The 12,790-nt window shown below is 42.1% G+C and overlaps 1 protein-coding gene across 6 annotated transcripts in view; it reads right to left on the reverse strand.

Moving 5' to 3' along the window:
- Positions 1-11,047, reverse strand: part of Cd300ld (Cd300 molecule-like family member D) — a 32,909-nt gene extending 21,862 nt beyond the window's left edge. For 2 of the 6 annotated variants that reach the window (XR_010055111.1, XM_039087788.2), the window contains exons 1-2: positions 10,873-11,046; positions 7,980-8,321 (exon numbers count right to left, since the gene is read on the reverse strand). Coding sequence is in view for 4 of the 6 variants with exons in the window: in XM_039087788.2 (XP_038943716.1) it covers positions 7,980-8,321; positions 10,873-10,912 (382 nt within the window). In the remaining 2 variants the exon portion in view is untranslated. Of the gene's footprint in view, positions 1-7,979; positions 8,322-10,872 lie in introns of all 6 variants that reach the window. The other 4 variants (XR_010055112.1, XM_039087791.2, NM_001408733.1 and 1 more) reach the window with 3 other exon arrangements.
- Positions 11,048-12,790: the final 1,743 nt, after the last annotated feature.

A 12,790-nucleotide genomic window follows, 5' to 3' on the forward strand; every position in this document is an offset into this window, starting at 1 on the left:
AAAATTTCCTGAACAAAACACCAATGGCTTATGCTCTAAGATCAAGAATCGAGAAATGGGATCTCATAAAACTGCAAAGCTTCTGTAAGGCAAAGGACACTGTGGTTAGGACAAAACGGCAACCAACAGATTGGGAAAAGATCTTCACCAATCCTACAACAGATAAAGGACTTATATCCAAAATATACAAAGAACTCAAGAAGTTAGACCGCAGGGAGACAAATAACCCTATTAAAAAATGGGATTCGGAGCTAAACAAAGAATTCACAGCTGAGGAATGCCAAATGGCTGAGAAACACCTAAAGAAATGTTCAACATCTTTAGTCATAAGGGAAATGCAAATCAAAACAACCCTGAGATTTCTCCTCATACCAGTGATAATGACTAAGATCAAAAACTCAGGTGACAGCAAATGCTGGCGAGGATGTGGAGAAAGAGGAACACTCCTCCATTGTTGGTGGGATTGCAGACTGGTACAACCATTCTGGAAATCAGTCTTTAGGTTCCTCAGAAAACTGGACATTGAACTACCTGAGGACCCAGCTATACCTCTCTTGGGCACATACCCAAAAGATGCCCCAACATATAACAAAGACACATGCTCCACTATGTTCATAGGAACCTTATTTATAATAGCCAGAAGCTGGAAAGAACCCAGATGCCCTTTAATAGATGAATGGATACAGAAAATGTGGTACATCTACACAATGGAATACTACTCAGCTATCAAAAACAATGACTCTATGAAATTCATAGGCAAATGGATGGAACTGGAAAATATCATCATGAGTGAGGTAACCCAATCACAGAAAAACACACATGGTATGCACTCATTGATAAGTGGATATTAGCCCAGATGCTCGAATTACCCTAGATGCACAGAATACATGAAACTCAAGAAGGATGACAAAATGCAGATGCTTCACTCCTTCTTTAAAAGGGGAAGAAGAATACCCTTGGGAGGGAATAGGGAGGCAAGGTTTAGAACAGAGGCAGAAGGAACACCCATTCAGAGCCTGCCCCACATGTGGCCCATACATATACAGCCACCAAACTAGATAAGATGGATGAAGCAAAGAAGTGCAGGCCGACAGGAACCGGATGTAGAACTCTCCTGAGAGACACAGCCAGAATACAGTAAATACATAGGTGAATGCCAGCATTAAACCTCTGAACTGAGAATGGGACCCCTGTTGAAGGAATCTTAGAAAGGACTGAAAGAGCTTGAAGGGGCTTGAGACCTCATATGAACAAAAATGTCAACCAACCAGAGCTTCCAGGGACTAAGCCACTACCCAAAGACTATACATGGACTGACCCTGGGCTCCAACCTCATAGGTAGCAATGAATATCCTAGTAAGAGCACCAGTGGAAGGGGAAGTCCTTGGTCCTGTCAAGACTGAACCCCCAGTGAACGTGATTGTTGGCGGGAAGGGCGGTAATGGGGGGGGGGATGAGGAGGGTTAGGAGGATATTGGCCCAGAAACCGGGAAAGGGAATAACAATCGAAATGTAAATAAGAAATACCCAAGTTAATAAAGATGAAAAAAATAAAAACCCAAAAACACTCAGGAAATCCAGGACACAATGAGAACATCAAACCTAAGGATAATAGGTATAGAAGAAAGCGAAGACACCCAACATAAAGGGGCAGTAAGTATCTTCAACAAAATTATACAACAAAACTTCCCAACCTAAAGAAAGAGATGCCCATAAACATACGAGAAGACTACAGAACTCCAAATAGATCGGACTAGAAGAGAAATTTCTCCGGTCACATAATAGTCAAAACACCAAATGCACAAAACAAAGAAAGACTATTGAAAGCAGTAAGGGAAAAAGGTCAGGTAACATATAAAGGCAGACCTATAAGTATTACACCAGACTTCTTATCAGAGACTATGAAAGCCAGTAGTTCTTGGGCAGATGTCATACAGACCCTAAGCAAATACAAATGCTAGCCCAGGCTACTGTATCCAGCAAAACTCAATTAACATAGATGGAGAAACCAAGATATTCCATGACAAAACCAAATTTACGCAAGATCTTTCTACAAATCCATCCCTACAAAGGACAACAGATGGAGAACCTCAACACAAGGAGGGAAACTACACCCTAGAAAAAGCAAGAAAGTGATCTCCTTGTGACAAAACCAAAGGAAGAGAGACACACAAACATAATTCCACCTCTAAGTAAAAAAATAAGAGGAAGTAACAATCACTTTTCCTTAATATCTGTCAACATCAATGGACTCAATTACCCAAAAAAAAAAAAGACATAGACTAACAGACTGGATATGTAAAGAGGACCCGGCATTTTGCTGCCTACAGGAATCACACCTCAGAGACAAAGACAGACACTACCTGAGAGTAAAAGGCTAGAAAACAACTTTCCAAGCAAATGGTTCGGAGAAACAAGCTGGATTATTCATTCTAATATCAAATAAAATTGACTTTCAACCAAAAGACATCAAAAAGGTAAGGAGGAAACTTCATATTCATCAACGGAAAAATCTACCGAGATGAACTCTCAATCCCAAATGCCTATGCTTCAAATGCAAGAGCACCTACATTCATAAAAAAAACCTTACTAAAGCGCAAATCACACATTGCACCTCACACAATACTAGTAGGAGATTTCAACACCTCAGTCTCATCAATGGACAGGTCATGGAAACAGAAATTAAACAGAGATGGAGAGAAACTAACAGAAGTTATGAACCAAATGGACTTAACAGACATTTATAGAAAATCCCATCCTAAAACAAGAGGATATACCTTTTCCTCAGCACCTCATGGTACCTTCTCCAAAATTAACCATATAATTGGTCACAAAACAGCCCTCAACAGATACAGGAAGATAGAAATGATCCCATGCGTCCTCTCAGATCATCATGGACTTAACCTTGTCTTCAATAACAACAATAAAGACAGAACACCCACATATACATGGAAGTTGAACACTCTACTCATTGATAACTTGGTCAGGGAAGAAATAAAGAAAGAAATTAAAGACTTCTTAGAATTTAATGAAAAGAAAGGCCAAACTTATGGGGCAATGAAAGCAGTGCTAAGAGGAAAACTTAGTTCTGAGTGCCTGCAGAAAGAAACGAGAGAGAGAGAGAGCATGTCAGCAGCTTGACAGCACACCTGAAAGCTCTAGAACAAAAAGAAGCAAATACACCCAGGAGGAGTAGAAGGCAGGAAATAGTCAAACTCAGGGCTGAAATCAATCAAGTAGAAACGAAAAGGACTATACAAAGAATCAACAAAACCAGGAGCTGGTTCTTTGAGAAAATCAACAAGATAGATAAACCCTTAGCCAGACTAACCAGAGGGCATAGAGAGTGTGTCCAAATTAACAAAATCAGAAATGAAAAGGGAGACATAACAACAGAATCAGAGGAAATTCAGAAAAAATCATCAGATCCTACTACAAAAGCCTCTATTCAAGAAAACTGGAAAATCTGGAGGAAATGAACAATTTTCTACACAAATATCAATTACCAATGTTAAATCAGGAACAGATAAACCATCTAAACAACCCAATAACTCCCAAAGAAATAGAAGCAGTTATTAAAAGTTTCCCAACCAAACTGAGCCCAGGACCAGATGGATTTAGTGCAGAATTCTATCAGACCTTCATAGAAGGCCTCATACCAATACTGTCCAAACTATTGCACAATATAGAAACAGAAGGAACACTATCAAATGCCTTCTATGAAGCCAAAATTACTCTTATACCTAAACCACACAAAGGCCCAACAAAGAAAGAGAACTTCAGACCAATTTCCCTAATGAATATTGACACAAAAATACTCAATAAAATTCTTGCAAACAGAATCCAAGAACACATCAAAACAATAATCCATTATGACCAAGTAGGTTTTATCCCAGGCATGCAGGGATTGTTCAATATACAGAAACCCATCAATGTAATCCACCATATAAAAAACCACAAAGATAAAAACCACATGATCATTTCACTAGATGCTGAGAAAGCATTTGACAAAATTCAACACTCCTTCGTGTTGAAAGTCCTGGAAAGATAAGGAATTCAAGGTCCATATCTAAACATAGTAAAAAGTGATATAAAGCAAACCAGTAGCTAACAGTATACTAAATGGAGAGAACATGGAAGCAATCCCACTAAAATCAGGGACAAGACAAGGCTACCCACTCATTCCCTACTTACTTAATATAGTACTCAAAGTCCTAGCCAGAGCAATCAGACAACGAAAGGAGGCCAAACAGATACAAATTAGAAAGGAAGAAGTCAAAATATCAGTATTTGCAGATGATATGATAGTATACTTAAATGACTTAGAGAACTACTAAGCCTGGTAAATAACCTCAGTAAAGTGGCTGGGTATAAAATTAACTCAAACAATTAGCCTTCCTCTATTCAAAAGATAAACAGGCTGAGAAAGAAATTAGGGAAATGACACCCTTCACGATAGTCCCTAATAGTATAAAATACCTTGGTGTGACTCTAACCAAGCAAGTGAAAGATCCGTATGACAAGAACTTCAAGTCTCTGCCGAAAGAAATTGAAGAAGATCTCAGAAGACGGAAAGACCTCTCATGCTCATGGATTGGCAGGATTAATATAGTAAAAATGGCCATTTTGCCAAAAGCAATCTACAGATTCAATGGAATCCCCATCAAAATTCCAACTCCATTCTTCATAGAGATAGAAAGAGCAATTTGCAAATTCATTTGGAGTAACAAAAAACTCAGAATAGCAAAAACTATACTCAACAATAAAAGAACTTCTGGGGGAATCACCATCCCTGATCTCAAGCTGTATTACAGAGTAAATAGTGATAAAAACATTATGATATTTGTACAAAGACAGGCAGATAGATGAGTGGAACAGAATTGAAGACCCAGAAATGAACCCATACACCTATGGTCACTTGATCTTTGACATAGAACTAAAACCCTCCAATGGAATAAAGATAGCATTTTCAACAAATGGTGCTGGTTCAACTGGAGATCAGCATGTAGAAGAATGCAGATCGATTCGTTCTTATCACCTTGTAGAAAGCTCAAGTCCAAGTGGATTGAGGACCTCCATGTAAAAAACAAGTACACTCAAACTAATAGAAGAAAAGTGGGAAAGAGTTTCAATCACATGGGCTGCAGAAAGTTTCCTGAACAGAACAAAATGGCTTATGCTCTAACATCAAGAGGCAACACGTGGGAACTCATAAAACTACAAATCTTCTGTAAGGCAAAGGACACTGTCATTAGGACAAAACGACAATGAAAGATTGGGAAAAGATCTTTGCCAATCCTACATCTGATAGAGGGCTAATAGCCAAAATAGACAAAGAACACAAGAAGTTAGACTCCAGAGAGCCAATTAACTCTATTGAAAATGGGGTACAGAGCTAAACAAAGAATTCACAGCTGAGGAATATCGAATGGCTAAGAAGCACCTAAAGAAATGTTCAACATCCTTAGTCATCAGGGAAAGGCAAATCAAAACAACCCTGAGATTCCACCTCACCCCAGTCAGAATGGTTAAGATCAAAAACTCCAGCGACAGCAGATGCTGGTGAGGATGTCGAGAAAGAAGAACACTCCTCCACTGTTTTTGGGATTGCAAACTGGTACAACTACTCTGAAAATCAGTCTGGAGGTTGCTCAGAAAATGGACATTCCACTACCAGAGGACCCAGCTATACCACTCCTGGGCATATACCCAAAAGATGCTCCAACATACAACAAAGAGACATGCTCTATTATGTTCATAGCAGCCATATTTATAATAGCCAGAAGCTGGAAAAAACTCAGATGCCCTTCAATAGAGGGATGGATACAGAAAATGTGGTACATCTACACAATGGAGTACTACTCAGCTATCAGAAACAATAACTTCATGAAATTCATAGGCAAATGGATTGAAATAGAAAATATTGTCCTAGGTGAGGTAACCCAATCACAGTAAAACATACATGGTATACACTCACCGGTAAGAGGGTATTAGCCCAAAGGCTTCAACAACCCAAGATGCGAATCCAAAGAACAAATGTAGCTCAAGAAGAAGGATGACCAAAATGCAGATGCTTCACTCCTTCTTAAAAGGGGGAACAAAAATATCCTTAGAAGGGGATATGGAGGAAAATTTAGAGCAGAAACTGAAGGAACAGCTATTCAGAGCCTGCCCCACATGTGGCCCATACATATACAGCCACCAAAGCTAGATAAATTGATGAAGCTAAGAAATGCACGCTGACAGGAGCCAGATATAGACCTCTCCCTGAGAGACACAGCCAGAGCTTGTCAAATGCAGAGATGAATGCTAGCAGCAAACTCCTGAACTGAGAATAGGCCCACTGTTAGAGGAATTAGAGAAAGGATTGAAAGAGCTGAAGGGGCTTGTAACCCATAAAAACAACAATGCCAACCAACCAGAGTTTCCAGGGATTAAACGACTACCCCAAAACTATACATGGACTGACCCATGGCTCTAACTGCATATGTAGCAGAGGATGGACTTGTAGGGCACCAATGGAAGGAGAAGCCTTTGGTCCTGCCAAGGTTGGACCAACAATGTAAGGGAATGTCGGGGGGTGCATAAATGGGGGTGGATGGGGAGGGGAGCACCCTCATAGAAGAAGGGGGGAATTGGAGGCTTATGGGCAGGAAACCGGGAAAGGGCATAATATTTGCAATGTAAATAAAGAGTTATCAAATAAAAAATGAAAGAAATAATTTTAAAAGAAAAATGCAAACACCAACTTCTCATTACATTGTCTTTTAAATTTAATTTTGACTTTAGTTTTTAGAGACAGAGTGTGGGGCAGTGGATGATGCCACCAGACAGAGGAACTGGTAAGGCTGTAGCAAGATTAGAACCCAACAAATCTCATAACTGAGAACAGCAGGGGTTCCAACTAGCTCCCCACCAGTTTCCTGTCCTGGAGCATGTGACCATGATACCCCACTAAGACAAAATTACAACAATCAGTCAGGTGGATAAAAACCTAGAGGTCTCCATGATAAAGAGGTATCTAGAGGCCCAGAGTGTTTAGCCAATGAGATTACCTTCTGGCTATCCCTTCCTTGAGACAGGGTTTCTCTGTGTAGCACTGTATCATTTGGGACTCACTCTGTAGACCAGCATGGCCTCAAACTCAGAGATCTGCCTACCTCTGCCTCCCTAAGCTGGGATTAAACCTGTGCAGCACCATTCCTAACACATGAATTCTTTTCTAAGGAAAGATGATGTGCAGAGAAAAGAAACAGCTCCCCTTTAAAACTTGCTTCCTTCAGAGTGTACTCATTACTGCCTGGTGTGCAGTAAGCTGAAAAACTTTGGGTTTTGCACATTTTGTCTAGTTCAGTTTTAAAAAGACGTGTGTGTGTGTGTGTGTGTGTGTGTGTGTGTGTGTGTGTCTGTGTGTGTATCCATAGACTGTTGTAATTATGCACACCATGTACTTGCAGTACCCATTGAGGCCTGAAGAGGGCCTCAGATTCTCTGGAACCGGAGTTGCAGATGGTTGCGAGCGACCATATAGATGCTGGGAACAACATGCAGTTCCTCTGGAAGAGCAGCCAGTGCTCTTAATCACTGAGCCATCTCTGCAGCTCCAATTTTGTCTATTTCTTTTGTCGTAGTTGTTTAAAGCAGGGCATAGACCTGAGCCCCATTACTGAATCTTGCCCAGTATTAAAGGTTCTCAGCTTCCTTTATTTTATTTTAACGGGTGGAGGACTCAGGATGAGACTCTAGCCTCATGATGGAGTACTTGGCTGGCACATGTGAGATTCTGAGTTCAATTCTCAGATCTACAGGAGTCGGAATATCTGAGACGCACATACAAAGAGACAAGGCTTCCCCAGCTCTGTCTCTATCTCAGTAGATAACAGGACACATAGAGCTGACTCAGCTCATTTTCCTAGTAAGAGTTAGATTTACAAGGTGCCGTGATCCTTCCCCAGGATTTTCTGGAAATTTTCTCTTACCTGGCTCAATGCCCACACGAACTTTAAACATGGGATCATATCCAGATTTCACAATTCCACACCAGTAAATGCCAGCATCGCTCATCCTCAGGTCCTCCATGGTCACTGTGAAGATGAAGTTTCTCTGGTCGTCCCTGATAGACACACGGTTCTCCTTCACCAAGCACTCTGATGCATCGGTTTCAACAAGAATCTTACAGGAACTCCACTCAGCTCCTCGGCACCAGTACTTCCTGTAATCCTTCCAGTGTGAGGCATATTGGCACTGCACTATCAGGGAGCCCTGCTCCTGACTGCTCACCTCCTCTGGACCTGTGACTGGATCCTGAGCAGTGGAGCAGCCTGGAAAACACAAAATCACAGATCACTGATCTCCTACTCCCCAGGTGGGATAAGACCCCCGACCTAAGTCAGTTTCAAGATGCCCCTGAGTGGTACACTGAGGTGCAGATCGATGCCAAAGCAATAGGTTTATTTTCTGGTGCATTGGGATCGACCCTCAATTAGTCCCTCAAGGCAAGTAACTAGAAGTTGAACCCGAATGGCTATAACAAGCAGTTTTCATACTTTTTAGGGATTTACGTTACATCAGCAAGGTTACAGTTCAAACTTACTGGCTAAGTATATTGATCTTTAAATCTCTTGGCTAGCAAGCATAGGTAGATCCTGACATGCATTTAAATTTATCCGAAACTTTATAGGAGGTTAGGTGAGTATCAGCCAGTACATTCGAAGAATTGTGGATGGAGAATGGAAACTGGCTAGCCTTGACCTGAGTGAGGCCCATGGGCCTAAGGCAGGTGAAAGCCCCTAGGGTCCTTCAGTGGAACTCTACTCTGCCAAGTAGACTTCATGAGCTGAATAATAACCCATGAAAGGCTTCCCTTTTCCAAGACAGATCATCATAGTTTTCCTACTGTCTGAAGCATCAAAATAAAAAAAAAAAAAGAAAAGAGAGAAAGAATAGAAAAGAAAGAGAAAGGAAAATAACACCCCAAATATAGCTCTCAGAAGATAAAATGGTGACAATGACCAATCATGGCTGGAGTGGAGGAAGTGTCAGAAGGCCATGTCTACTGGACATGATACTGCCTTTCTTTAGGTACCCATTACCCTCATGCAGTCCATCTAAAGAAGTCACATCCCATGGCAACACAGAAGCCACTTTTGGTAGTCTTGGCAGTCTCTGGGATGAATGCCATGGAGGCTGACCAAAATGACAGCAACCATTCAGATTTCCCTATGGTGCAGAGCCCACAGCACACAGACCCTCTGCTGTCCTTCAGATCCATGGAATCTGAGTCCAGAGCTCCTGGCAAGGGCTGAGGATGCAGCACCATTGGTGCAGTGCTGACACAGCGTGCACAAGCAGCATCTATCAAATACCCGCTGTAAACAAAATGATACAGGAGTCTCTGGAGAGATGGCTCAGTGGTAAAGACATATTCTGCTCTTCCAGAGTCGTGAGTTCAATTCCCAGCAACTACATGGTGGCTTACAACCATCGAATTGGATCTGGTAGCCTCTTCCGGTATGTATGAATTATATACATATATATATATACACACACATTTATATATATACATTTATATATATATACATATATATATATATATAATTTTAAAAGAAAGAAAACTATAATCAAATTTCTTCAGGATATTGTCTTGAACACCAACACCACCAAGAACCAAGTATGACCCTAGTGCCACAGGTAAGAAAACAAAAATTGCTGAATGTACTTATTTTAAACCAAAAGGACTCCACCAACAGCATGGAGAGTCAGTCTGCAATGTGGGAGAAAATCTTGTCAGACATTGTGTCTGACAGATGGATAGCCAGGTGAGGTGATGGGGTGGGGTGGCTGTTACCCCAAAGAGAGGAGGATCTTGGAGATCACTGGCCAGACAGACTGAACCTGAGAGGTCCATGCACACTGGGACACCATGTCTACACAAACAAGGTGGAGAGTGATGAAGATGCTAAGTGCCAATATTTCGCCTCCATATGTGTGTGTGCACCCACGTGTGCACCTGAAAGCACATGTATGCACACACAGAAAGACACACAAACATTTACACATACATACACCACACAGACACATTTTTCCTCAAAGAAACAAAAGTTAACCTTAAAGAAGCAGAGAACAGAACAGGGGTTATCAGCCTGGGCAGGTTAGTAGGGAAGAAGGGAGAGGGCTGACTGCATAGAGGGAGAGGTGTTGGGACAGAGGTGTCTGCCATTTGATGAGAATGACGACTTCTAGTGTTGTATGAGACAGATAAAAACTATGGTTGACAGTAGATTATTTCAAAATATCTCCTAGAGAAGATTTCACAGACTTGACAAATGGCTATGATGAAAGCCCAGCCCCCGCTCTGATCCTTACCTCCTGTAGCGATGTGCAGATGCCACATTGTACCCCATCACGTTTTCCCTCAAATCAGTCGGCCTACCTCTGCTTTCTGAGTGCTGGCATTAAAATCATTCAGCACCACAGCCAGCCCCTGTGAGTATTGATTACTGTGTCAATTAAAAATCAAAATGTAACTGGAGTTGGAACTGCAGCCTAGAAATCTCAATTGTCAAAGTGTGGAACCTGGAAGGTCACAAGTTCAGGGTCATCCTAGGCTGCATGTGCCAAACATAAAGCTAAAAATACATTTGTAAAAGAATTAGTTCATCTACTCATTTGTCAGCTTTTCTGGAAGGTGGGCTCTTTGTTTTTGTTTTTGGTTTTGTTTTTTTATTTCTTTTTGGTTTTTCTGCAATTCCCACAGAATCCCTGGGAGTTAGCAGCTGGTGAGTGAATCAGCTGGTTTTCCCTAACCCCAGACAGACCCTCTGTGTCACCCACACCACAGACATGGGAGCTTCAGTAGCCCCTGCTCCTTACCTGGGAGGAGGAAGAAGAGCAGAGCAGAGAACTGCCACATGGTGTGGTCCCCTCTCCTGTCCTTGGAGGTGACAGATGCCAGCACCCGGCAAGGACTTGAAGCTCAGGGTGAATTTCCTTTCGGTCTCTCTCTTCCACTTCTCTCATCAACTTCCTTGACAGAACTTCTCAATTTTGCATACGGGAAGAAAGATGATGTCAGTCTTTGAGAAGACCAAGTCATGGCATGGGAGGTCCAGTCAGGTGAACAGGAACTTCCTCTAATCAATGGATGCAATGCTAGACCTCAGCGTGAAAGGCAGGTAGGGTTCACAAGGAGAGATGCAGAGAGACAAAAGATGGAATCCAGCAAACCCTTCACTCAGGAGGTTACTGGATTGCAGGGGATTATGGGAGAGGAGAGCAACCAAAGGCAGGCTGGCTGCAGTAACAAGAGAGCACAAGGTAGCACAGGCTAAGCCCATGGCAGTAGCTTAGGCAAAGCCCAGGATGGCAAAGGGTGTTGCTAAGGCTCAGTCTGGGGCAGCAATGAGATAGCCCTCAGAGCAGGGATTTTTCTGGCCAAGGACATCTGTCACAATGGATACTAGGGACACAGGCATTGGCGAGGCTTCATGTAGCTCAAGCTGGCCTTGAACTTCTGATTTTCCTTTTTCCAGCATCAAATGTTGTGGTTAAAGGCATTCCCTATCATGCTTGGTTTTATGAGCACCTGGAGATTGAATGCACGGTTTCAAGAATGCTAGACAAGTCCTCTGCCCACCAATTTGAATACACACACCCTTGTTCTGGTCCTAGAAGGCAGAGTTTTGCTGTGCAGCCCATGCTGGCTTCAAGCTCTCCCCCTGCCTTGTCAGCCTCCCAAGTTGTGGGAATCTGCAGTTGGCTTAAATCTAGAGGAACAATTACATGTGTGGATAGATGTAGGTACACTTTCTCTGGTATCAAGGTTTTCACGGGATGAAGGTCACAAACACACTTGGAAACACACACACACACATACACACACACAGAGGCTCATAGTTACACAGACGAATACATGCACCCACACCACACACACTCCACAAACCATACACATACATACCACAGATATATACATACATATACTAAGACATACAGTGCATACACATACACACATGTAACCCAGCATGCATGAATACACACATACCACACACATATACATACAAACCCCACACACAGAAACACACATACACCACATACACAGACACATACACAACCTACCTCAGCCCTGCCACAGACACACAAACACCACATCCTCACACGCATACATTCCCACCACATAAAACACCACTTAATCATAATCTTTTCCTTTTTGTGTGGTACTGCCATCAAACCCAGGGTTCTGTGCATGGTAGACAAGCATGCTGCCATTGAGCCACAACTCCAGTCTAAGGACACCATTTAAAGTAAATATAAGGGGCTGGAGGGATGGTTCAGTGGTTAAGAGTGTTTGCTTCTTCTTCCAGAAGACCCAAGTTCTAGTCCCAGCACACACACGAGATAGCACAGAAATCACCTGTAGATCTAGGGATTTCTGAAGCTCTGATCTCACACACACATACCATTAAGAGAAAAAAAATGCAGGCTTAAGCAATAAATCATAGTTAAATTAATATAAGAAGGTGGAGAGGTGGTTTATGGGTCAGATTCACCTCTGACCTTCATGAAGAACTGCATTTACATGCACATACGCACACAGTCACAGACACACACACACACACACACACAGACCCACACACACTAATTAAAATAAAAGACAAGGACTGGAGAGACAGCTCAGGGACTGAGAGCATGCTGCTCTTTCAGAGGACCCCAGTTTGTATCCAACTAACCACACGAGATGGCTCAGACTCACCTGTGACTTCAGCTCTGGGAGATCCATCACCTCATTCCGTTA

The sequence above is a fragment of the Rattus norvegicus genome, chromosome 10 (genome assembly GCF_036323735.1).
Source record: "Rattus norvegicus strain BN/NHsdMcwi chromosome 10, GRCr8, whole genome shotgun sequence".
Lineage (NCBI taxonomy): Eukaryota > Metazoa > Chordata > Mammalia > Rodentia > Muridae > Rattus > Rattus norvegicus.